General features: G+C 38.6%; 1 protein-coding gene across 11 annotated transcripts in view; it reads left to right on the top strand.

Annotated features, from left to right (window-relative positions):
- The window catches only part of MEGF11 (multiple EGF like domains 11), a 294330-nt gene that overhangs the window by 85160 nt on the left and 181334 nt on the right, over nucleotides 1-27836 (top strand). For all 11 annotated transcript variants that reach the window (XM_030015419.2, XM_030015424.1, XM_030015421.1 and 8 more), the window contains one exon: nucleotides 17584-17676. In XM_030015419.2, coding sequence (XP_029871279.1) covers nucleotides 17584-17676 — 93 coding nt within the window. The remainder of the gene's footprint in view (nucleotides 1-17583; nucleotides 17677-27836) is intronic.

The following is a 27836-nucleotide window of genomic DNA, read 5'->3' as shown; positions in this document are numbered from 1 at the left end:
AGGAATATTACATGACTCTTTCATGATTTTTACCCTTTGAGTAGATGGTAATTGAATACTTCCCTTTAAGAATATGTCAGGTGGAAAGATCCCCTGTGTGCTAAATGGATACATTTTTGTCTGAGAGACTAATGCTTTGTTCAGTCTGTCCATTTTAATCTTATTCTTACACAACAGATTTATATAAAAGAGATGTTTCTTCTAGGTGACAAAGGGTCAGAGACCAAAGCATGAGAGAAAAGGAAGATGGGACTGCAAGCAGCATCTACTTATATCTGACCTTTTGGCAGAAAAAAACAACCATGAAACGCAAAGTTGGGAATTCACCTTTCTTCATAGTTTGAGATATTTTAGCTTTTAACAGTTTTATTTTTCACTCTCATACCTTACACTCTTTTTCTAATGTATAAATCTATGCAGTGTGACAGGATGTAATAATGACAGGATTAGTGATTTAACAATCTTATTTGCTGCCATTTATCTGTCATTCAAACCTGCCAAAATTCAGTAGAGTTACAGATTGACCATTTCATGGTTCTTTCCCTTCTTGGCCAAGATATTATTGATCTCAGACTGTTTCTCAACATTCAGCTTTCCACATTACAATTGCCACAAGCATCATCAGGGCTCCTTGACTTTGATAAATCTTTTTATAAAGAAATTCTTGGTCTCACTGGTTGAATCTCAATTTGTCACCTAGAGTGGTAGTTCACTGAGGCCAGAGGTTAGGGACATTATGATATTTGCATGTAGTTATTTACCCATCTTTTCAGCTAGCCTATGTCTGACACCTTTAATGAATTTCAGAAATAAATGAGGAATGTTTTGTAATAGCTGACCTGATGAAATGATGCAAATCTGGGACCTGATTCTTTTTCAGGATTTTAAATAATGTTTCATAAATTCTGTAATTCCAATAGACATGCCAACTTCATAGTACCATGTATACTTTTATGTTGTAGCAATATGAACACCCATACCTCAGGACTGTACTCAAATTTACAAGGCTGCATGGCTAGTGCAGTTTTTGTAATCTTTCAAAAGACTGCCTTATTGGAGCCATATGGCTAGATTGTTAAACATCTGTACCATAGGAGTAACAATTCCAAAGCTTCCTGCCATCTGGATGAATTACAATACTTGCAATTCAATGCATATGTTACAACAACACACCGACACCACAGTAGAGTGTACTTATGATGAAAAGAGAAATAATAGCTTATGTGATCAGTGCAAAAGTTGTACACTCTCAGAAAATGTTGAACCAGCAGCATAAACTTCCTGAATATTCATAATGTTTGTTCATATGTCAGATTCGTTGATTATTTTCACTTTATAAGGCAGGATCTCATTAACATTTTAGAAGAAATGTTGTGCCCCCCTTTTCTCACCTCAATTTTAAATTCCTCATGGTGAGCATTCCTGTAACTTGAAAATATATTGTTTGAAAACTGCTGGACTTAGGAAATATATTTTTCTTGTCTTTATAGACACACGTAAAAGCTGGTGCTAGTGCTTTCTGTAAGAGCCTTACTGTTACATTATTCAAGTATGGCATTCTGTACATCAGTAATGCAACATAAATTATGGGAAATGATATAGCAGTACATAGATACTTTGTATCAGGGGACATTCTTTTTCTCTTTCTGATTTGGGATGTATGAGTGCGAGAAAATGGTGTGGACGGCCATTCTGCATATACTGTTATTAATTATAGAATTGAAATGACAGTAGGAGATGCTTTGAAATTTCTCCTTTTATATGCATTTGAGATGACTCCATACATCTTTTTCCAGTGAAGAATATGGGGAAAATAATTTGGGTCCTGTGTTCCCATTTGAGGGGAAACTTGCACAGGAATTAAGAAATTCTGCTTCTAATAGTAGTAGTTGTAGTCATAGTCATAGTGGTAGCAACAATCTTACCACTGTGCGGTGACTGAGAGGAAACCCTGTTTTCTATTGAATGAGGAGGTGGGTTGATAGGAAAGCAACAGAACGAGCATGCAACAGAACTGGTTACCTGCGTTCAACTTCTGCTACCATACTGCAGAGTACAGCCTAGGAGCCATATATACCAATGTCTAATATACCATTTTACAGAACACAGTGGAGCAGGCCACGGCTTTGCAAACAGTATTGGCCTTTGCTTATTCATTCTCAGCATCTTGGGAGGCAGGTGTATGTGGACAGGAAGAGGGAGACCAGCCTTATAAGTAGGTCAGTTCATTTTGTGGCATAGATGAAGACACTGGGCTACTATTTAGCCTGAAGATAATGGAGAGACCTCTTTGATGGGAAGGTGAAAAAATCAATTCTCATCTCCCATCCATCGTTTTATATTTGCAGTCAGCTTCTGGATGCTGATGGATTTGCAAAGATGCTGGTGGGGAGTAGTAATGAAGTAGGGGAAGGACTTCTGGAAGAAATGCAGTAGAAGGAGGAGAAAAAAAATGTGCATACAAAGGAATGAAGATAGCATGAAGTCAGAAAGGGGGTATGCTGAAGCTATATAATGTCTCAAGGGGCTTAATAAATATCAGAGGAAAAAATATGCAGGCATTATAGTTAGAAAAAGATTTAGACTGTTGCTAGTGTAGCAGTACAAAAGCTTTTCTGGCTGCTTTAGGCAATCACAATTGGATCAGTATAGAAGAATAATGGGAATGTAGACACAGAAGGAGACACTGGATCCAGAGCTACTCGTAGTATTCATGCTAATGGCCTGGATGCCTGGAAGCTTCAGCAGGATCAGAAAAAAGGCACAAGAATCATAGATGTGAGTTCATTGTTGAATTCAAAGAAAGAGCCATGCAAAGTTTAGTCCATTAATTTGCCCACTTTTAGCAAAGACAGGTTGGTTCTCAGCTGCTATAAATTAGCACAGATCCACCATGTTTGAATGGACATCTTCAGTTACTTCATCCTCACTTCCACATCTTCTTTAATGTCTCAATTCCCTTTCAAAATCCCCTTCCTCTTTTCCTGCTTTAATACACTTCAGTGTTGTTAATGCTAGTTTGCACTGATCTAGAATGGCATGGAGGGCACCAGCGCTAGTCCACAACAGCTTTATGGCTCAATCCTTCCTATGTTGCTGGTATCCATTCATTTGCATAGGCTTATAAAAACAAGATCCTGTCCATCCCATATATGAGTGAACTGTTTCTGAGGATGTATACATACAGGACATTTGCCATTTATCGAATTATGAAGGCACAGAACTCCGGAAGAATTTTCCCTCCAAAAGAGTTTGAAGTTCATTAGTAGTCCAGACGTGTGGTGAGCTGGGTTAACTTACTGAAATCAATAGGGTCAGAAAGAAGACGGATGTGTGAAATGAAACACATGTTTAAAATGGAAGTTGTTTTCTTGACCACTCCTTTGCATCCTTCTCCCCTTTAATAGATTTATTTCCCTTGTGCTCTGAAAAAGTTTTAAAGCCTAGTAGAAAAGGAGGGAGAGAGAGAGAAAGAGGAAAAGAAGGTACCTAAATCTAGATGCCCTTTAAAAAGAGCTTCTGATGTACATACAAAATCTGAGATAGCATCTTTTTCCACTTCTTCTCTGTTGTAGTTTCCTCTAGCTGTGACCTTCCCCTGACCAGTTCCAGAGTCTTTGTCACACATTAACTCTAGATGACTCGGAAGCCATCAGTCAGATGTGGGGGACCATTATAAGGCAGATTCCTTGCTGACTGAAAAAAAGATCTACTGCAACCTATGCCAGGTGTAAGCACCTGTCACCCCTCTTCCTCATTTCTAGGCATCTTATAAGATTGAAACTATACCATATAATAATAGCATAGCACAGTATTGTGGGTTTACCCCAGTACCTGCTCGCTCACTGACCCATACAGCTGCTCTTACTCACCTCCCCTGGTGGGACAGGGGAGGGGGAAAGGATAAGTAAAAGAAAGAAAACTTGTGGACTGAGATAAAACAAATGTTTAATAAGCAAAAGAGAAGTGCAAGAAGAGAGAAACAAAATAAAAGAAGTGATGCAAAGGCAATCACTCGCCACCTCCCAAGGGTAGATTGATACCAGCCAGTTACTGAGCAAAAGATGGCTAGTTTCCTGAAAGCCTCTCCTCTCCCTTTTTGTTGCTGAGCATGACGTTATTAATGCATGTAATATCTCTTTGGTTAGTTTGGGTCATCTGCCTGGTTGTGTCCCCTCCCATCTTCTTGCACACTCCCAATCTATTCACTGTGGGGGGCAGCAGCGTGAGGAACAGAGAGCGCCTTGATGCTGTGCAAATGCTGTTCAGCAATGACTAAAATGCTAGCATTATCGGCATTGTTTTGGTCACAAATCTAAAACACAGCACCATCCAAGCTGCTATGAAGAAAATTAACTCCATCCCAGCCAGACCCAGTACATACAGCCATACTGTAGTTAATAAAACATACTCATCAATATGATCCTCATGAAATCTCCTTATGTTTTTTTTTTTGCTCTTTCCACCTCTTAGTTTCAGTAGTGACAGGGGACTACTTTGAAAGCTGGTGTGAACCACACTTTTCAAATATTTTTCACTCACTTCAGAGCCTTGGAAAGGACGAGCCAGTGTTGGCAGTTGTCTGGGCTGGCTGAGGGTTTGTGGCCTTGCTCCTGCTACCCTCTGGTCTCTCAGCCATTTATAGCAACAGCCATGGATGCCCTAAATATGTCAACCTGTGCAGGCAGGAGGAGGCATTTGGCTACCTGGATACATTTACTTACAGTTCAGCTATTCCCCATCTCCTCTATCACAGGAATGAGACTGGCTGGAAGCACTTGCCAGATTGAATTTGGCCCAAAAGCTGCATGTTAGGCTTAAATATACTGCTTTCAGCATCTTCCTGTGCATAATGTACATTTCTTGTATGTGAACTTTTGGAACGTGTGCCTGTAATTATTACATCCTTTTAGCAGTCCCTCTTAAAAATACCAATGACGTTCACACTAGGAATACCGCATGAGCCTGCCATATGAAATACCATACCAAACTAGTTGTGCTTATTTATGTTGGTTTCTCAAATGCTGGGTAATACCTGGGAGTGGGTTTACTGGGTGGGAATTTAAAGAGGTAGTTCCCTTTGTTCCCAATTAGCTTAGTCTTGTGTGGCACATATTCCATGTCTCATGGTAGGATAAAGATATATTATTCCATGGAATTCCAATTGCTTTTGAAACTACATCTATGTCTGATGAATATGTGGTAGCCTTTAAAAGTAGGCCAGCTACTCTGTAGCTTAATCCAAACAGATAGTAGTCTGTTACAAAACAAGTCTTTGAAATTTGTAGAAAGCGATCACATACATTAAAATAAAAAGTACTTACAACTCTGAAGCATAAATCATTTAGACCAAAGTGTAAAAATATTAAGATGCCAAATTGTGCAGAAGATCACTGTGGGACTTCAGAAAAGAAGTAAATTCTTCCTATTGAAAACATATTTTTGCATCAGGAGCCTGGCTTTCAAAGGTGTTGAATGCTACAGTTTCTATCAACTTGGCTGAGAACTGTGGATATAAACCATTTCTAAGTAGTGTTAACATCTCAACAATAACAAATGTCAGCTGTTGCTGTTGAATTAACAACTGATCTGCAGATTGAGTTTTGCTTTCATATGGATGTACTAATTCTTTCTGTAGCTTTATATAGCAAAGCACCTTCCCGAGACATTTGCATGAGTTACTTCAGTGAAGTGGGTGATAGTGAAGCAGAACTGCAAGAATTCTTCATGGGGCAAAAAAAAAAAGAGTGGGATAGGGGAAAATGGATAGTAAGAGTGAACTAAAGTTGCCCAAAGTGCACATAGATGGCAATTTTAGGTCTGAAATAGAGTCAGTCGGCAAATCAGTGTTCATTTTTAGTTCCCTAATTGTTCTCAGTGAAAGATGATGATGTTGGCTGATAGCTTGAAAAGCATCTGTTAACACTTCATACTCTAGTACAGTGTACGAGTATTAATCAGATATCAAAAAGGCTAATTGGAGACAGAGCTTTTATAACCAGCCATGGATACTTCCTCTAGAACCAGATATTCTTTGACTGTTTACACAGACGTTCTCTTTTTCTTTCTGTTACAGGATTATAGCATCCCACTTCATATTTGTGTATTGTTGCACATGCTTTTCACTTTAATAAAGGTTTTTTAAGGCTCCCCAGGGAAATTTTTCATGAAACTTCAGTTCATTGCAGATTTGATCACAAAACATTTTTGAATAATTTATCTTAAGCTCAGTATTTCTAACGTAGGTATTCACTTTTGCAAACCTCACTTTCTCTGATGCAGTAAGTCAAGAGATATTTTCAATCTATTTAATCCCAAAGCTTCCCTTCTTTTAATCAAGATTTTTCCTTTCTGAATACTGTGATTTACTTTTATTACTGTAATGCCCAGAAATCCATGTACAAAACCACTAAAAGATAGCCTTACTTGAAAAAGCTTACAACTTAAGTATGTAAATTGAGTCAAATAAAGAGATTTTTTTCTGACTGAAAATAAGAAACTGTGTGAGAAACACGTTATAAGCATACTTGTAAAGAAATTAAACCTGGTATTCAGTATAGCAGCCAACAAAAGGAGGCTTTCAGTTACAGCAGTGTAGTGCATATACAAGCTCTGCTGAAGCAAGTCACTGGTACATGTATTAGGATCTGGTATCACTACATCTGCATTCACAGGTGTCATGTTTTAGGAAAATCTACAGTTTAAATAGAATTCCTTTTAGAAGCATTATTAAAAGCATCCAAAATGATCTCTTTTTTCACCAAATACTGTGTAATAATTTTGTTTGTGCAAATGCAATGTAACATTCACCTTATAGTAAAGGGTAGACATCTTCAGTAGCTTCTGATAATGTAGGTAAAAGTTTTTATTTCCAGCTCCCATCTTCTGTTTTCAGGCAACAGTGTGAATCACAGGAATTGGGAAGTACATTTTACCATGTCTCATTAGTTGAAAGTTTCTATACTTAGACATTACTAAGAAATTTGACTTGATCCTAACTCAGTTGATATCCTGCAATCTAGAGTTGGTTACAGAAAGTTTAAACTAGTGGCTTGAGATGAGAATCAGCCCCCGTAATTGTACAATAATTTGTTTCCTGGGGTCTTTTTTGCAGTTCTTTTCAGTAAGTTGTTCTGAAACACATTGCTGTGTTTCCTTTTGAAATGTGAGAAAAGTTAAAAGTGTCTGTATTTAAATATTCCATCCCCAGTAATGTTAGTGTAGCTTATACATTAACATGATCTTCAAATAGACTATACTTCTATCCTTGATTTCATCAGGGTGGCCTTCATTTGCATTGTGTGGCTTGATCTTAAATGAAATCTGAAATGCATTGGCCCTCTAGGGCCCATGCCATCTAATAGCCTGGCCTCAATGACAGGTTTGCCTTTAGAAATTTGTGTATATTCATCCTATCTTGGTGAGAAACAAAAAAAGGATTTTTGTTAGATTGGCTTGATGAAATTTGGAATAAGAATGAAGAAAGATTTTGTTTGAAAAATCAATAGTTTATTCAATGTGATACAGGACTAAAATGTATCTAGGAGAATTGGTGTAATTTAGTTTTATTAGGTGTTGAATTGTTCAGCAAAGATAGCCAGAAGTATCATGCAGTCCAGATGTCTTCATCTATCTACTTTTGATCTTTTAGGAACAACATTTTTGACGCACCCATCCTCACTCATACACACAGCACATACTCTCTGCCTATGAAAATCAATCAGCAGTGGAGCTGTCATTTACTGACAGAAAATAGAATTTTCTTGGCATGAAACCCACAATTCAGGGCAAGTCAGTAATCAGAGAACTACGGACATGTAGCAATGCTACCAGATCAAAAAATAAATATTTCACAGGAACAGTAATATGATGGAATTTGTACACAGAGAAATTCACTTAATGCCCTGAGTGGGTAACCTGTAGCAAAATATGCAAGTGCTGTAATTTTGAGGTGATTTCCAGAGAACAAGGCAAGATGGCTTGGTTATTTTAATAGACTATTTAGGCCAATGTCCTGCTCATGTCTCTCGCCCTGTCTGCTGTAGCACCTCTGAGAATCTTGCCCTTGTTATAAATGTTTTTTTTTGATAATAGCTCATTTTCTTTGACATTATCCTATATGCTTTCTCTATTACTGCTTAAATCAAACAGCTACTCAGCCAGTGTTGGAACCCGTAAATTCTTGGTCTATTTGAGTGATAAAGTCATAGTAAGAAAGCAGAGGTAGCTGTGGTACGAAGGAAGGCAGTAGCAATATACTAGCGAAATTTCTGTAGTGATGCTCACTTGGCTAGAAATGCCATCCCATAACTGATGAATTTCATACAGTTCTGCCATGTGTGATACAAGTACTTACCTGTTAATCTGTAATTTAGTTACCACCTTCCTCAGCTGTAGGGCACTGTATGTTCCTCCAGTGTTTTTATGACGGAAATGTTTATTTCCGACTTACCACTTTTAGCTAATTTCTAACTTGGTACTTCGCAACTGGCATCCAACTTTCCATTCCAACACAACTCCTAGGAGAGCCCAGATTGCAGACAAAGATACTGTTCTAGTTTCAGCTGGGATAGAGTTAACTGTCTTCCTAGTAGCTGGTATGGTGCTATGTTTTGAGTTCAGTATGTGAAGAATATTGATAACACTGATGTTTTCAGTTGTTGCTAAGTAGTGTTTAGACTAAAGTCAAGGATTTTTCAGCTTCTCATGCCCAGCCAGCGAGAAAGCTGGAGGGGCACAAGAAGTTGGCACAGGACACAGCCAGGGCACCTGACCCAAAGTGGCCAACGGGGTATTCCATACCATGGGACATCCCATTTAGTATAGGAACTGGGAAGTGGGGGCAGGGAATCACCGCTCGGGGACTAGCTGGGTGTCGGTTGGTGGGTGGTGAGCAATTGCACTGCGCATCATTTGTGCATTCCAATCCTTTTATTATTACTGTTGTCATTTTATTAGTGTTATCATTATCATTATTAGTTTCTTCTTTTCTGTTCTATTAAACCGTTCTTATCTCAACCCACGGGTTTTGCTTCTTTTCCCGATTTTCTACCCCATCCCACTGGGTCAGGGGGAGTGAGTGAGCGGCTGCGTGGTGTTTAGTTGCTGGCTGGGGTTAAACCACGACAGATACCCATACCTGTGAGTGGAGAACAGTCATTCCTTCAGCAGTCTGTTGAGTGTAGTTTGATACTACCTGCCATCTCAGATAGTTTGGTAGACCAGGTTATGCTTGCTCTTCTTCTGGTAGGTTTGGCTGCTTCTCCGTATGTTGGCAGGAAAGCTGAAAGGACCAGGATCTTAGTTAAGTACAAGCTTCTCCTCTATTCCCCAGCCAGTCAAGAATTTCACTTCCTGAGGCAGCAAAAAAATTCCCCTAAGGTTAACAACAGAATGACTGGGGAATACTTCCACCGGTTTTGACACAGGAGAATTGCTTCTTCCCTCTTCTGTCCTCAAAAAACCTGGAGCTTCCCGCTGGCAAGTACTATTTGACTGCATTTAGTTTTAGTGGAATGAGGTCTGCTAGATCGTATGCAGAGAGAATGAAAGACAATGCATAAGAGTAGATGTTAATATTTCTACATTACTTAGAAAAAGATAGTAATGCTCTTTCTAAGGGTGCAATATAAAGCACAATTTGCAGACAAATTGTCATTAAGTTTGCTAGTTGGATGAATCAAGTAGAAAATTAACTAGTGGAAATGTATTTTCTACAAATTGCTGGAAAGAGTTGGTCAATTTACCAAAATGGAAGGAGTAGACAGAGGGCACAGGAGGGGAAAAGCTTTCCTGGGTCATAGATTCTGCTCTGCTGATTCAGGATCTCTCTTAACCTCATTAACAGTTTGAACTAGTGATAATGATTGTTTTGAACCCTGCAGTGAGGCAATGGGAAATCGTTTACCAGAAAAAGTTAAATGCTGAAATTATCCCACAGAATAATATTGTATTAGAACATTGATCAGCAGAATTGATCTCAGCATAAGTCTTTCCTTTCAATGTGGTAGAATGTAATGATTATTTCTTGTTGAAGCAATGGCAGAAAATGCATAAAATCAGTTGCAAGCCTTAAACAATCAACAATTATCAATATTTAGCTGATCTCCAAAGAGTTCTTTATGGGCTCAGATTCACTTTCCATGATAGCAGTGGGAAAGACTAAGCCTTAGAAATGGTAAGTGATTTGGGAGTGTGACTTACTTAACTTAAAGTGGTCAGGATTTCAGCTGAAGGTGGAATTTCTCTCTTCACCCCACAGAGCAAGCCCAGGTGTTTGTATCTCATGATCCCTATGGAGCACCGCGGGTAAGCAAGAGACATACCTGTGTGGACTGTCATCTCTGACCTTGGTCTGAGGTCTTGCCTTTATATGTGACCTTAGTCATGAATCTGTTGAACTCAGGCATTAGACAGATGCTTTGTCTTCACTGCAGAATGTGCTTAGTTCTTAAACTTAACTCCCTCATGCCTTTGCACACATTCCTCTTGCCAGAGCTTGGTTGTGACTTTATCTACAGACTAACAGATTAGTGTTGCTTTTACTCAACCTCATAACCTGTCCACTTTGCAGGGAAGATGCACTTCAGTGCTCAGAGTCTTGCAATGCCTTCCCACCATTCCCTTTTTGTGCTTTGAAGTACTGCAAAGCTCTTCCGTTATTCACACAGACAAAGATACAAAGTGGTTCAGCTTGATGACCCCAGGTCTGCTCTTCTGACATTTGCTGCTACAAGGAGGCTGCTTTTCAGCTCTCATTCAGACATTATTAAATGGTAAGTACTGTCTCCCATTCTCTCTCTCTGCCGGAGCAGATGAAGCCAATGGGGCATCAAAATGACACAAGGAGTCTGTTAAATGTGTGACTCCTATCGACCTCTCCTTTTGCAGGGCTCTAACCTTCTCCTCTATTACTGTCACTGGTACTATTTTATGGTCACTGATATGATGCCATTCCCGTGTCAGGGATGTGCTGCTCCAGCACAGCTGTTCCTCAGAACCAACCAGACTGCAATTCTAAAAAGTGCTCCACCAGTCTTGCTTTTCTCAGGGCACGTAGAAAAAATGGCAGTCTCTTCTCTACCTTGACCTTCCCCTGGCACAGTTTATATCCCTAACCACTCCCTAGAGTAAGGCCTACAGCAGGCAATAGATTGCAACAAGAACTAAGCTAGATTCTCATCAGTGCCAGATTCTCCAGTAATCAGTAAACTGTGAGCATTCCTGCTGTGAGGAACCTGAGAGTCTGAAACACCGAGGTCTGGCTGGAATTATTCCAGGACCTGTAAATTAGCCCATGTCATCTGCCTGGGACGCCATGACAACAGTGTGGCAGGTCTTGTGTTTACCTTCACATTAGTCATCAGAGCCTCAGATTGCCATTTATCTCGTAATAGAAATCTGAACTGAAACTATCTTAGATTTTATGCTTATTAACAAATTTTCACCTCCTAGCAGATTCATATAGGGATTTACCGATATTTTGTTAATGATGACAGTGACATATGTCAGATTCTGCTCCTGGGAGGAGACAAAATCCTCAAAATGTATCATCTTCTCAATTCTTTTACTTCAGACATTCACAAGTCCTCTCTGGCATAGCCTACTCCCTAAGCTTTGGCAGGGTGTCAAGACTGAGGATAACACAACCTAGCTGTTATCTTGAACAGATCAATAAGGCAATGGTCAGAGACTCCCCATGTCCCAGATGACAAGAAAGACCATTGATTCTGCTCTGATTGCATAGATGCATAGTCTCTAATTCCAAATCTGCCAAAAAAATGTGATGGAATTGCACCTACGGGAAAAGGAGTTGATCTTGCGACCCATTGCTGTTATATGATCTGCATCAGTCTCATCTTCCCTTTGCTCACATTGATCTCCTTGGTTTTGTATTTTTTTATTAGTACTTTCATTGGATACCAAGAGGGAGATGAAAAGGGTTGCCATATGCTGAAACAATAAATTCCTCAAAGCCTGAGCAGGCTTTGAGATCTCTTCATATCTTCATCTATTAAAGTTGCTAAACCCTGCATTAAAGTGCTATCCAAGGTGATAAATTAATGGATGTATCCTGAGTGATGGCCACAGAAATAGACATTAAGCAATGCAAAGAACTATTATCCCACTTCATTGAAACAATTATCCAGGAAACCATCTAATTGGCATGATTCATGACGGAAAGTCAGTGATTTAGAGAGGGAATCTTCCGTTCCACAAATAAGCAATAATCTAAGAATAGGAAAACCTACCTACATGCATTGGCTGTAGTCATCTTTCTTCTACTATCAAACCTCCCTTTCTGAGTACATTCTAAGAAAATCTAGCCAAAAGCTGACTACAGGCTTATCTAATGAAGCTAATATCGTAGACTCAGCACAACCTGGATTCAGGCCAGTACATTAAGATGGAAACACCAGAGTGGCCCTGAGTGAATAGATTCCTAATGGATTAGGGGCAAGCATCTTTTTCATCTTTTTTCATCTTCTTTGACCTCTCTGCATTATCTGAAACCACTGGCCATGAGATAACTGCTATTTCATCTGACAAAATTATTCTTTCCCCTAAAAGTGGCATGAGGGACTGGAGGAATGTGCTAAAATGGCCCAAATTGTTCCAGGGACGCATATTAAATAGTGAAGGAAGGCATCACTTTTGCCATTAAATTTCTGCTTTGTGTAGTCCAACAACTATCAAGCGTGGGGCAAACTGGTTAGATGACCTGAAGTTAAAATACCAGCAACATAACAGAAAAAATGCAGGTCTACCTTTGGTTCACAGCAAATATACGACATTGGTCAGAGTTTGGGTGAGATCAGTGTATAGTGAAGAAAAACTGGCAGAGACTGCCTAAGCTAGGGCAGAGAAAAGAAAAGTATTTTGAAGAACTTGCAGTCATGGGGCAATGTCCTTTTGCCACCTGTGCAGTCACGATAGACCAGTTCGTTCTGTGTAGTTCTAGGAGAGCGTCTGAATTTCTCATTGTGCTCTCATATAGTAGTGTCTGTATCTTCATTTAGCAATATTTTCCATTTTTATAGTGTATCTACATCTATTTATGCTTTCCATCACCTCCTGGGTGTGCTACAATCCCTGGGCAGAAAGTCCACAGAGCCCAGGAAACTCTAGCTTGTACAGAACACTGCAGCACATCTCTTCAGCAGCACATGCTGCTATGAATAAGCACAGTCAATGAAGCCTGTTTTCTGCTTTCTACGCTGGGTTCTTCTGGACTTTGTAATTATACTGGTCTCTGTTTTGAAGGTATGTTGCTTATCTGGCACAGCAAAGTCCCACCAGCTGAAGTGGGAGGGAGATGGAACTTGCTGGGTCAGTGGCTGTGCACTCCTCCAGGTTCAAAGGACCACTGCAAATGTTACCATATTCCATCACAAGCACAAGACACCTTTTTTTTGACTCTGCTTTTTGTGAAATAAGTACACAAGTTACGGTTTTGGACAAGCTAACAAAACCTTCCCAAGCTAAATCACTCCATACTTACGTCCCTAGAATGAAACTCTTCTCTAAATGCACTTTCACCTCTAGGAAAGAGGCTAAGAAAGTAATTGTGGCAGGTGTTAGTTACATTGCTTAATGGAGTACAAGAAGTGAATGGGTTGATAATGTAGTGATGAGCAGGGTATAACAGTGTATATAAACAGTGTGGTACAGCAGGGTTAAACCCTGCAAAGTCATAGTTTGGGTCCATACAGAGGAATGCAGCAGCAAGGAAGACAGAGTAGCTCCCCATCCATGGCCTGTGCCTGCTTTCATCTGGGAAAAAATAACTGTGGTGCCACTCAGTTGAAGTAGCTCTGCAATGAAAGTATTGTCCAGGCAGGAGTCTGCTCCACTTAGCAGTGTACTCCTCAATAACAACGTCCGGGCTATTTCATACCATTGTAGATAGGAGACACAGACAACCCATTTAATATATCTAAATTCAAATTCAAGACAACAATGAAAAAATAAGTGCTAGTATTAGAGAAATCTATGCAGTCATTTCAGGTGTGAAAAGAGTTTAATCTTTAGATCTATTTCCCTGAGGACTGACCTTATATGTTAAAAAAAGCACTGTTTGTAATTATAAAGTAAGTGAAAAGCATCAAATGAATAGTTGCGGAACCCTTTTGTTGACTTTATTCCATGATAAGGAGCAGTTGCTGTGTAACCTTGAATATGGCCAAATAACTCATGCTAAACGCATTGCTACAAAGATGGCATTTTGGCAGGGTTTTGATGTAGGTCATTTTATTACCAGGCTGAATGAAACTACAAACTGATCTTAAACTCATGCCAAGAATGCTAATAATAAACTGATCAATGAGGTGCTGGATTGTTCAAGAGAATTGGTCAAGGGAAAATGCAGACATAAAAAGTCTGGAATTCCAAAGGTTGAACTGCTTGGGCTATTATACTGGGAGGAATTATATTCCTTGCATTAGTACAAGTTTTCTTTACTCCAGGGGCCTTTAGCTGAGTGTTGAACAGGACAGTGTCAGAAAGTATATACTTATCTTTATTTTTCTTGACCTTTATGTGCAAGTAATTTTTATAGTTCCATTAACTAGTAAGATCATTTGCAAACCACTGTACAAAGTATATTATGAAGAATGCCTTGGGGACCATTGTATCCTATTATGTTGAATGTTAATAGAATGAAAAATTAATTTAAACTCTAAAGATTAGAGCAAGGCAAGACTTCCCTTTTATAGGGGAAATTCAGAATTTTATTTGCTGTGGTAAAACTTTAGAGTTGTACCCTAATATGACCTTTATATGGACCTTTATAGGCCTGATTCAAATCAGACAGTGCAGGAGTCTGATTATTTGCCTCTTTGAATAAAATGGCTTATATCAAAGCTTCCCCTTTTAAAAAGGGGGGATTTCTGTGACCCCCCCACATATGGGATTACTCCTGTGTAATTTCGCAGCTTTAAATGACTATATGCTAGTGGGCTCGTAGCTGCTTGTTTAGCAAGTTACTAAACCAGAGATGAGAGAACCCACAGTTCCAAGGAGTGTCTTTACCTTACTTGCTTCTTTAATTGCTCATCTTCAGCTATGCAGGACTTCAAAACACCTAAAACCAAAGATGTGGTTCTCTATAGTACTTTTTTGTATTTTGCATATCACTGATTGCTTTAGAATGAGGAATACTATCTTGAGTCTCTTCCCGAGGGACTGGAGCGCTACTACAAAAGTCAGCACTTCTGGCCATAGGCAAGTGATTAAGTAAACTTTATTAGTTTGATTAGTCATTATTATTTCATATTTATGTTAACATAGTTAAGATGTGACATGTTTGTGTGGCTAAATCAACTAAATTTAGACCATTCATTAGCAGGACTTCTGTTATTTGGGAGAGAAATAGTCCACCATCAACCTTCTTGCTCATGAATTATGCCTTGGCCTGAGAACATGACCAAGTTAAAAGGATAAAAAAGTTGCACATTTTACATGTAAGAATGATTTATTATTGTAAATGTCCATACAGGAAACAGAAAAATCTCAGTTTCAACTTCCATACCTCTTGTAAAACTAATGTGTAAGAGTTACATCAATGAGAATTGTATTCTTAGATAAAGCTACATGGGGCAGAATTTTCAAAGTATCCCTATCCCACCATATTGTTTATCTATCTTTTAGTGCTCTCTACTTTTAATAACAAATTATAAGTTTGTGGCTGTTCTGTATGTAGACTTCTTGTCATGGATAACCAGCCTTTTTTAAATGATTGCATGAAGGTGTGTATTCTTTATTGGAAAATCCAGTTTTTCTAATACCCTGTCTTGAATTTCATCTTACAGATGTAGACAAGGATGCCTCACTGTCTTCAGAAACCCTAAGTCAAGTAAAATAAATGCACAAAAGATTAGGACAATTAGCGACTAGAGAATTAGCTATTAATATTTCATGCCCCCTGCAATACTGTCTAAACACAAGATATGAAATAAGAATAAATTGCACTTTTGACATGCTTCGAACCTAGAAAGGAAATGACTAATCTAGAAAGATCTTGCAGTTGTTATAACAAGGCAACATTCTAATCACTGGTCACGTGTGATTTGATGGATAAAGAGCAGGAAGATTTGTCCCATAGGATTATTCAAAGTCCACTTGTGATTTGAAGTTGGATTTAAATACATTGTGAATAGCTTAGTGAGTTTGGCCTGCAATGACCCAAACACAGAATAGCCAGCAAAATGTTTCCATCAACTCTGTTGCCAGCGTGAGTGCAGATTCAAGATGTGATCCAATCTGGTAGCCCAAACAGAATGTCAAATACAGCAGGAATTGTTCAAATGTACAAGACGTTGGTGGAAAACATTTGGCCCATGAGGTACCTGGGAACTGAAAGGGTGCTTCATATGCAGGTCCAGTGCAACACAAAGCTACTTCCCAAATCAGCTTTGCTGGCCTTGTTTTAGACAGGAATGAATTAATCTATGTCTTGGAATACGTCTTTTGTAGTCCAGCTTCAGCCAGATCTTGGTTAAGTAAGCACAATACCCACATTTCCCATCTGTTATAAAAACACAGGATATACAAACATAGGTTAAATATGATATATATCATATATATACATATATGATGTATCTTTTATATATGTATATATATTTTAATATAGTGATCTCATTGCCACTACATAATATTTATTAGTAACTCATACATGTTAGTCTAGATGGAAATTATATGTTCCAGCTTAACCATCCAATTTGAATCACTGACACACTGAATTTTTGGCAATGTCCTAAGTGGTAAAATGGAAATAAGGTAGTAAGCAGTAAAGTTCAGCCTTTAAAATAGTTATTCAGTATTGTCCAAGTTTCTTTGTATGTGGTGGGTGTATTGGCATACATTGGAAAGTAAGTCAGACATCAAAGCAGCACAGGAGAAGAAAAGTCTTAAAACCATGAGCCGTTCCTACTCAGGGAGAAGAAAAGGAGATTCTCCCATGTATATCTCTAGTCAACTGGCAAGTGAGACAGTAAAATCAACCAGTTTTTCATAGTTTGAACCTTGAGGATATTGAACTTTCAATAATCCAACAGTGGAAAAATAAGATGTGGCACACTGTAGTTATGGAAAACTTGATGACCTTGAAAAGACAAGGCTGCACTTATAGCTACTACATCATGTAGTAAAATTATTTCTTCTCCTTGAGCCGTTTTTTACAAATCTATTTTGGATGTTAATATACTTTCAAAACCTAGCTCCATTTTATCTTATGAACAGTAGCAACTTGAGTGCAATAGAAGAAGCTGGTATTCTGTAATATAATAATAATGTCAGTTTGGTAAAAATTTTATTATGAAGCAAAACTGCTAACCAAAGTAATTTGTAGTGTTAAGAGTTTTTCATTACAAAGAGCTGAAGTGACAAATGAGTTTATCGCTGTCAAGAGACCTATATTTTATTTTGGTCACTTAGTATTAATTAAATCTTGCAAGTAATTCTTTTTTGTGTGTTTGCTTTGTTTAATATCTTTAAACAAAATATTGCTCTCTAAGGCATAGTTTACTGTATGTTTACCAGCCACTTAATATATTTACAATGCTGTGTATTGTTTCTTCTTAACAGCACTCTGCACAGAGGAGTGTGTGCATGGAAGATGTGTTTCTCCTGACACTTGTCATTGTGAACCAGGGTGGGGAGGTACTGATTGCTCTAGTGGTGAGTAAAGATTACAAAAATGTGATAAAGATATATGCTGCTATTAAAAAAAAAGTCCTTAAATAAAGCAGTGGCCTTAGAACTTTGATGCTTTAAGTGGAAAAATGAAGGTTGTCCATTGGTTATTTTGCAACAATTAATATGTGATAATATGCTTTCCTATGATAATGACTTTCAGCTTTTTTTTGCTTGTTTTTACAAAGAAATGTTAAATGCAGTAGAGGCTGCTCTTAATGCTTTCGGTCCTGTTATTAGGATACCAATATAGATAATATAGGTCTATTGTGAAATTTTTCTCTCTTAAATCTTTAATACAACACATTCTTCATTAAATACTTTGTGGAGTAGTTGGGGTTGTTTGGAAAGCACTCTCTCTAGACAGAATCCTTGTCCTGTTGAAGCCAGTGGTAGTTTTGCCATTGACTTTTCATGCAGCCCAAATTCTACCTTCTGACTTGAAATCCACACCTTAAATTATCCATACTGCAAAAGTTAGGGAAATGGTAGAGGTGCGAGTTCTGCACCTTTTGCTAGGAAATTAATTCACACTTGAGGCTTTCAATTCTTTCAGCTGGGGATGCTGTGTGTGTCAAACTCTCTTAATTGGTGATGATAAGTTCAAGTCTATGTGATCAGTTCATGCCGAAATGAAACAGCTAGTGTTCTTTCCAGTACAAACATCAGAGATGTTATGTAACACAGGCCCAATACATTATTGACATAACAGAAATAAGCTTGTTAAATGAAGTCTATTTGTGCATCAGGCAAGTAAATAAAGCTGCATTGAGAAAGATGCTGTGAGTCATTTACTGAGTGAATGTTTCATTTTGCTTTTACTTCCTCCCTTTCTCGCAAATTGATTGGAATCTTAAAGAAGAGGCATCATTACCAGGCAAAAAGATAACAGCAAAGGGATCTATAAAGGGAGGCATTAGAAGATAATAGGAGTTAAATGTGACTGGGGATAAACACCTCCAGAGGCTGAAGTCAATGGGGCAGACTCTTCTCTGGTCAAGTTACTGGTGTTTTGTCTGCAGTCTCCTCAGTTACAGGAGAAAAGGCAATAGGGAGAGAACAGGGAGGAAGGACAGAAAGAAACGCCATGCTTTGGGGTTTGAAGCAACCTTTTGGGATTACCTGACATGTAGACAAGGGAAAAATTGGGCAGTATAACATACTGAATATATTTCTATAACAATAATCTTAAAAAAGAAAAATAGTACCTTCAATTGTAAAATATTGTATAGAATCTCAGGAACTCATTCTGATTAATTTTAGTAATAGATATGTTTAACCTAACAGCCAGTGAGTATTTATACAGTGCATGTGTGCTTAGAGAAGTTAATAATTAAAAAAAACCAACTGTGACAACATGGACATACACATATAGATGTATACATTTATACACACATGCATACACAGAGTAACAAGCACTCCATTCTCTGTAAAAATGAAGATGAAAGGATAAGATATCAAAGTACAGATGGGTCTTGTGGACTAAAACTACCCAGTGACTCTTATTAAATTGCACTAATCTTGCAAGTGAAGATAAAAAGAAAAAGAAGGTTTTTCCTATATTGAATATTTAGCTTTTTAAAGTAATTAGGAATATTAAAGCACTGACAATGATTGAGATAGAAACATTATTCATAACTTTTATTTCCGCACTGGGCAGCAATCCAGTATATTTCATTTATGAGGTTTCAGCGGTGGAAAGAGAAGCGTTAGCCAATTCCTAAATTAAATATGCCCTGTTAACTTTTATAAATGATAGCCCAGGATTATCTTCAAAATTTAAGCTTTCATTTTATTAATATAATTAGTGTGTTCTCTGGACTATAGTGCCCATTGTCTTTCATTCCATTTGTTATAAGCTGGGCAACATGCACTCTTGTCCTAAGGTCTGATCTGACAAGCACTGTCCAGTGTAATACTTGTAAGTGGGAATGGCCTCACAGAAGTTAGCTTTTACTGCAGCTGAGGATGCTGCTCACCTTTATTCTTGACACTATTCTTGACACTTGACACATCTTGACACTTTGGATGACTGGCCTCTTTATTGTTAGGAGACATATTTTAAATTAAAAGACATAGAACAGATATCAGCTGAATACAGTACACTGTTACTCCAAGTATTTCCAAGAGAGAAGAGAGAAGCTGGGAGCCTTTGCCTAACTGAGGTTAACTGGATTTCTCAGATACATTGATGATCCACATATTAGGTCATGTCTTACTGTTATCCAGTAATAATGTGGAAAACATTTTTCACTTCTTCTGGAATAATATATTACCTGTGCCTACTTTCTTCCTGTTGCTTCATTAATATTGGGTAGCTACTATGAAGGTTACATGTTTGCAATGACAAATACAGTTTGTTGGATGTTTCTGAATGGCTGGCCCTATAGGGCTGTGCTCTGGATAAACTGAAGCTGTTGGCTGTGTGCGTGCCACCCCACTCTCCGTGGGGCCGTAGAATTTTCTGGTATGGTCCTCAGTATCAGTGATTTTATTAAGTCACAGGCATATTGCTTTCAATGTTGGCAGTTTGAAACTATTTTACTGTGAAAGGGATTGCTAGCCAAAACACTCCCTTTAAATTTAGAAAAATGTCCCAGGAGCTGTAATTGTTTCCTGAATTATCTCTCCTGAGAACAATATTGAGAAGTGGAGCCTACCTGACACTGGGGGTCATCTGTTGTCGTTCACTTGGAAAAGATCTAGAGACACTCACTCTTTTTGAGATAGTATTTCAACACCCTGCAGACAAGACCGTTGTAACTTTCTAAAAGTTATATATAACTTTCATTTGGATTGATGGGTGAAATTCAACCATAAGCAGAGCTCCAGCACAAGTTCCAAGTGTCACTTCATAACCAGAAGTCCGATCCAAATGTTCTTTTTTGGTGCGCCGCAAAGACTGCCCATGCCAGGAGAGGGTATGAATTCTGACACTGAGCACAGATGGGGAGGCAAGGTTTTCGTGTTAAATGCAGTTTCCCAGTGTTACAATTCTCCCTTGGCTAGAATATACTCAGTGAAATGTTTTGAATAGTTACAGCTACAGCCTGTAGTCATCCAAACAATTTAATTGTCTTTCTCAGACTTTGTTTCATGCTTTCCTAAAACTCAGCCTGTAAGACAACAGTCACAAACCTTGCTATTCAGTGCAACTTTCCAGTGACTAATCATGGTACATGTTAGAGTTCATCTGTTGTCAAGGTTAAAATAACTTCAGATGAATTGCTAAACAATTATAAAAAAACACTGTGCCATATTCAGCTCTGCATGCCTCTATACCTGTGTTTTACTGCATGCTGTTGTACATCTGTTGATGCCCACAGGCCTAGCCTTGATTTCATGCTATAAAGCTGCAATATATTAAGCCTTGATTACCATAACAATAAAAAGAGAAGTAATGAGGTATTAACTAAAGAAGCTCTTGAATAAAATGTTTTCAAGGTTTTAATGATGCTAAAAATTAAAAGGAAAAGTCTTTAAAAAAAACCCATACCTTTTCCCTTCCCTTTTAACTTGTTTTGTTAAAATCATGCCCATTTTGTCCATGCAATCTGCACTGTTGTTTTTTTAAATACAAAGGAAAATTGCAAATGCTCTGTGTGAACTTACCTGCTCACCTGTCCAATTATTTCAAAGCTATTAACTTCAAACAGTATGATATACTGGCTCGAAGTTCTGGTAGGAATATAATTGACTGTTGGTGGTTACCTGGCCTCTTCTGGGTCTTGATAATAGCCATCTGTATTTGCAAGCTGTTAGGCCCCGATCCAGCAAAGCACTTAAGCATATCCTTAACTTGACACATGAGTAGGACTTTTCATCTGCTTTAAATTAAACGGGTGTTTAAGGATGTTGCTGAGTCAGTTTTGAAGAAAGAGCTAAAAAGACCCTAGTGAAATCTAAACAAGCCTCTCATTGAATTCATCAGGCCTATAAGGAATAAGGTGGTCTTTCTTTCAAAATGTTAAAACTCACCAGGCAATATTATTGAAGACCATTTTGACTCTCATGAGCATTTTTCATTGCCAGGAAGATCACAGAAATCTTTCTGGTTAGTAGGGGATTCACAAAACTGTGGACAACAGGTAGGAAAAAGAAAGTTCAGAGCAAGAGCCCTGAATTAAAAGCAAGAACCTTCCAAAATTGCGTGTGCCAGTTTGAAATTTCAAAGTAAACAAACACAGAGTTTGTAATGAAAAAATAAAGTGGTTTTCAAAATGTTTGCTTTGCTATTAATTTCGGGAGAAAACGTAGTACTTGCCCGAAGTGTAATTAAAGAGATGTTGGCGTAGCAATGCCAAACCATCTTTCTTCATGCTATGTCACCTGGGGGAGAGAGATTATAATATTGCTGTCTGGCATAGGCTGATCAGTAATGTACACATATGGATAACATAGTTTTCTTTGGAAAGGATATTTTGTACAAACTGTCATTAAGAGCAAGAACCTATTTCATCTTTATCTCTTTGTCAAAAATAGCCAAGGTCATAACAACAGGCAAGTATAACATAACAGCAAGATCACATTTAAGGGTATAGCACTAGAGCAGCTGGAGTGCTTCAGTTCTGAGACTTGTGATGAATGAGAACTGCAGATACTTTGCTAAATCTGGAGGGGGGTTGCTTGACAAGCTATGGAAAGCAACAGTAGAAATCTCGGGAGAAAAATAGAGTATTTTAAAGTGAGTCTGTGGTGTTTTTCAGGCTTGATTTTGGCTTCCATGTTCTCAAAATGCTTTGAACTATTTCTGAACAAGAAATAAAGTTCAAAGGAAAGATTTCTGGTTTGTGAATAAGGGCTCAAACAAAATTCAGCCTAATGTCAGGGACTGATCTGCCGGAATCATTAATTTTTTGTCCTCAGGTTTTTAGGATAGGATTGACTGGGAAACCACCAAGGTCCACCAAAGAGGTGCAAAGGTGCAAGACCTCAGCTGTTCTAAACTTAGTGGGCCACTACTTAGATTCAGGGCCTGTCGCTGAAGGACATCTGTCCATGTTTCTTGCATGGGAATTTGTCTATCTGTCTGGGTTTGTATCACAGTGACTGTTGTATCTAAGTGCTAAATGAGGTGACAGAACCGGGTACAGAGTTTCTGTTTCCACCAAAGCCCATGTATTTCATTTGTCACTCCAGTTGTTGAGTTTAGATGCAGTTTCTAAAGATCTGTTGAAAGTTGTGAGACTTCAGCTGGGATCCAGGCTCACTTATTGCTTTAGCTGAAACAGAATTTCATATCCATAGGATGTGGACTTTAAAGTTTTAATATACTTTTCATTTAAGCCAAGCTCAAATCGCAGCTTAATTTTGATGTGACTTGCAGACTCAGTGACAGCTACATCGTGCTAAGAGATGCAAATGTATAAAAACAAGCTCCAATGAGGCTCATACAAGGATCTTTCTGTAGCAATTACAGAGTGGAATTGATTTCTGTCTCTTTCAGTTCTAACAATTTGCTCTTCCTTAAAGTTAAAAAATATTCAACTCCCTCCAACCGCTGCTGAACTGGTGTAATCAGGTAAACAGCTTGTGTTTAATTTTTGCCTCTGCTGGATGTTGGGCCCACGCACTTGGGCTTGTGTACCCGGGTTGCATGTGTTAAGTAGTCTCTGTAGCAGCATATCTTCATGGGCCCAGCCTACGCAGGACAGCCTGTAACCAGGGAATAAAAATGTAAACACAAGCTGCTGTTCAGTGCAGTTAGTAGCACAGCAGCATGTCCTGTATATATTTTTACACAGATAATTTGGCTGCATTAAACTGGGCTAATCCATCATTTTTCATTTGGTGGGAATATTTTGTCACTTGCTGAAGCTGTTAATATCTACTCAATTGTTTGTGGCAGTTTCTCCTCACTCTCTTAGAGATATAATAGTATCCTCTAAGCTTCCATGAGTTAACTGCTTTGGAGGTGCTGAAAGCTTATGGAAAGGTATGAGAGTCATATTAGCCTTGGCTTTTCCCACAGGAACCTGGGCTGAGCAAAGGGCAACAGTTGATTCTGGAAAAGGAAAAGTAGATCCAGCATTTACTTTAGGAAGAAACTTCTTTCTATACTTCTTCTATGCGATTCACTGTGATGAATAGATCAGTTGCCAGTTGTCCTAACTCTTGTACTAAAGTGAGTGAAAAATAGAAATTCAGCACCCTGTGTCCTTTTACCTTTCACCTTCATCTTCATCTTCCCTGTCAGAGTGTGGGAAAGGACTTCCTTCCTTAAAGCAGCTGGTCATGTCTAAAGCCAAGGTAGGGACACATCATTTCCCTCCAGCAGTCCTAGCCCTCCTTTGAGACTACGTCTTTTGAATGATTTTAAAGAGTCAGTTGAGCTGACCTGACTCTGTCTGCTCCAGTCCCTGGAGTTCTGTCTTCCAGTGCATGCCGTTGCCCTTAAGGCTTGATCTAGCAATGTACTTCGTGCATATGAATAGTCCTTTTAAAGTCAATAATGAACAACCCATGTTATTTAAGTTAGAGTAATACTTAAGTCATTATCTGAATGGGAACTTAAGAGATGAGGGGGGGAAATCAGCATGATGAGGATCTCATTTAAGGACCAAGAGTTACTAGGTATCAACCAGGCTGTGCAATGGCAGGTACTTCTTTCAATGAACTAAAACCACTGTCAGCTTCACCAGCATCAAGAAAGAGAGGTTCAAGTGTAATGCCAGCTCTCCTGCAGAGCAGACCATGATACACAAGTCAGTGATCTGAACGGATCCTTAGTTCTAGACAGATATGATGATTTGACCTACCACACAGGTGAGTACCAGAGGATACAGATGTGATAAGAAAATAATTTGGGTATGTAGTGTAACAGGCACCCAGTTGTCTAATAAAGATTTTTTAAAAATGTAAAATGTTACCAGAATAAGTCTGCACAATTATATGTAATCATTACAGTATTACCACAATCACCTCCTGTTGAAACATCCAGTTCTTTCCATGTTTGGCTGCTTTGGTTTAAGAGGTAAGCCCATAATGAGTTATGTACTGGAGTGAATATTCATATAAAATTCAGGTGATCTGTTAAAACCATGCTTCCCATCTGTACCCAGAGTAGTAGCTGATGGGGCTGCTGCATGCTAAGGGTTTGTCTTCTAAATTGGCCTGAGGTAGCAACTTAATTTTGGAGTCTTTTTCTCTTGGTGTAGTTTTTCTATGTACACAGATTTTCTCTATATATTACTGTAAAGAAAGTGACTCTGTGGATATAGACTGGGGCTGCTAGGGTTTATGTGGTCAGCTGCAGTGGTCAACAGACATGCCTGTATTGATCTGGTCCTCGAGTGCTTAGCTGGAATAAAAGACATACAGAAAGGAGTCTTTCCTAATCTAGATAAATGATACACTGAAAAGTCTATATGTTATATAATTAATAACCAACAATTGTATAATTATAATTTTGATATATTTATACATATACATTGCTTTAAGGCACATCATAGCTGACAAACAGGAGGTGAGAGGACAGATTTAAGACCTAACGGCTACCTGGGCATATCACCTCACATTTATCCACTCTCCAGCCCCTGGTGAGCTGTATATGAGCAGTGTGGAAATTCTGTGTTCCATATAACCAAATTATTAGGCAATTGTATATGCTGCATCTCTCTGGAAAATCAGTGTAATGGCTCTCTGAATCCAACACTGAATTCATGCTGTAAACCAATAAGGGAAGCTGCAGGCAAACCTTGTTGTATAAAAACTTACTTATTGCCTATTGTTAGGGCAGTATGTCAGGGACGGATGCTTCAAAAGGGAGTGTGAAAAGACATTTAGATTTCAGAGATGGGTGTGAATCTTTGGGAGCAAGCAGGCTTACACATGGAAGTTCTGTACCAAAGCAAGAGAATCGTGAGGTGTTTGTAACTGATTGTACAGAGTAGCCTGCCCTCCCAAAGCAGAGCCCCACTGAACTTTGAGCACACCTGCCACATCTGGAAGTGAACTTTATAATGTAGCTGTTTTCTTCTCTGAGAATGGCTTGATGGTTGACTAAAACTTTACACTTTAAGGATAATTTTCAGTAAATGAAACCATGGTTACTAGTACTGAATGGGCTAAATGCATTCCTGTGCATTTGTGTGGTTATGCAAGGGGGAATTTGGCTCACATACATCTTTCCTTGGCTGCTGAACTGGTGAGAGCAGAGGACACTTCATAGAAAGGCAGTGTGTGTGTGATGAGTTGTTAGTTTTATTAATTTGACTGAGGTTTTTCTCACTTTAGACAGGGTAATAGCTATAAAAGAAAGAACCTACTAAAATATCCTTTTTAATGAACTGAATTGCTAATGCTGAATTTCATTGCTGGAGCATCTTACAATAATGTGGCTGTAAATGTGCACTACACAAATGAACAGACTTTAGATCAATTTAAAAGTACCATTGGTATAATTTTATGGGCTGGTCACTAAGGACCTGTCACTTGGAGAAAAGAGCAGAATTCCCTCTCCCAAAGTGTAGGCAAAAATCTCAGATGTGGACACCCACTCAAAGTGTTCCCAGGGTTTTTGCTTGCTAACAAACAGAAAAAGAAGCATAGTGGTCCTTGGGAAAGCTTCTAAACCACTTGTCTCTGTGTTAGGTATGGAGAGGTATTTCAAGGAATGCTTGAGAGGGCAGAGCTCAGCTCACTGTCCAACACTAAGGTATGAGAAAATCCCATGGGAGCTATTTCAGGCACCTGAACCTGGAGAAGCCTCAGGCCTCCTCTGACTTTTTCTGGGTTATGAGTAACTGTCTCCAGAGACATGTGCTACGACTGGGAAAGGCCCTACTGCCCCATTCAGTGCTCCTAGGATTTTTCAAAAGATGCTGTTCTTCCTAGTTACAATACTGTTTTATGGGCGGTCTTTAAAGGTTGAAGTCAAAAAGAGAAATGAAAGGTTTCATTCAGAAATAAGACTTGAAATTTACCTCAGGCCCCCTGCAGGTAAAATTTGTTAGAAAATAGCAGTCATTCGTCACCTAGCATTAGATACAAGCCTTCTTGTGTACTGATACCCAAAAGCTGAGGCAGAGTCAGTAAATACATTCAAACCGCATCAGTGAGCGTGCCCACGCATGGGAGGAAAGGTTGCAGGGAGAAAGCATGTAGATAGGCAGCTTTCCCTGTTAGTGATTGTTTCTTTGTTTAGCTATAAATTCCAGCATCTACATACAAAGATACTAAAATACTTTATTTCAAAAAATAGCAGCGGGGTGTATTTTAACTATACTTTGGCTGCTGTACTGAACAGCTTTCTGAAAATGAAGTCCTTATCATTGGTGTCCTCTCCCTTCCTACACCTGCTCACTGACCCGGTGTTTAATGTAGGCAGTGTCTTTGCTAAAGGAAAGTGTTACATGCTAAAATTTTTCCTCAGACTTCACCCTGATTTTGTGTGATCTTAGATAAGCTTCCACAAGGTGGGGAGTCCTTATTTCTTTTTGATTTCTGTGGGAGTTGAGTATATTCATTATGTGGATTAACTGGGCCCGTATCAGAGCTGAAAAAGGATGGCAGACTGCAGTGGTGTTGGTAAGAGCTCAGCCATCAATTAATATCTTTGCTAAAGATGAGTGAGGCTATAATGTGCAGCTGGCCTTGGTGTCTTGGGTGGGTTGCATTTAAAATATAGCCTGGAGGCAGCTTTACTAACTTTAGAGATGTGATGATCAGATCTGCATAAGAGTATACAGAAGTGGTGCAACATGGCAGTTTAAAATGAGAGAATGATAATGCCGATTTACTCCATTGTCTAATGGGTATATGAGAGTATATTGAATCATTCTGTTATTTATTGTTTTAAAAGTTATTTCTGTGTCAATAAAATATTTGTGTATGAATAAGAGACCTCTTTTAGAGTGAAAGCTAGAGATAAACGTGCCATTGTACAGGTAAAACTTAGGTAAATTTTTTCTTTGGAATTTCTTTTTACAGTAGCCTTACAATCACTTGTGTTTCTAGTAGCTTCTCAGTGCCAAGAGTAGGCCATGATGACTTTAAATCACTATGTGTAAAATGGGAAAGTTTCAGGGAGTTTTCTTCTTTGTTTTACCCAGTGTTTGTGCTATTGTAAGTATGATAGTGTACTTTTGATGTAAAGTATTTTCAGAAGTTTCTCTGAGAAATCCTGTTCTCCTAAATTACACTCA

Source organism: Aquila chrysaetos, chromosome 5 (genome assembly GCF_900496995.4).
Source record: "Aquila chrysaetos chrysaetos chromosome 5, bAquChr1.4, whole genome shotgun sequence".
In the NCBI taxonomy this organism is placed as follows: domain Eukaryota; kingdom Metazoa; phylum Chordata; class Aves; order Accipitriformes; family Accipitridae; genus Aquila; species Aquila chrysaetos.
This window is presented reverse-complemented; position numbering and strand designations above follow the sequence as displayed.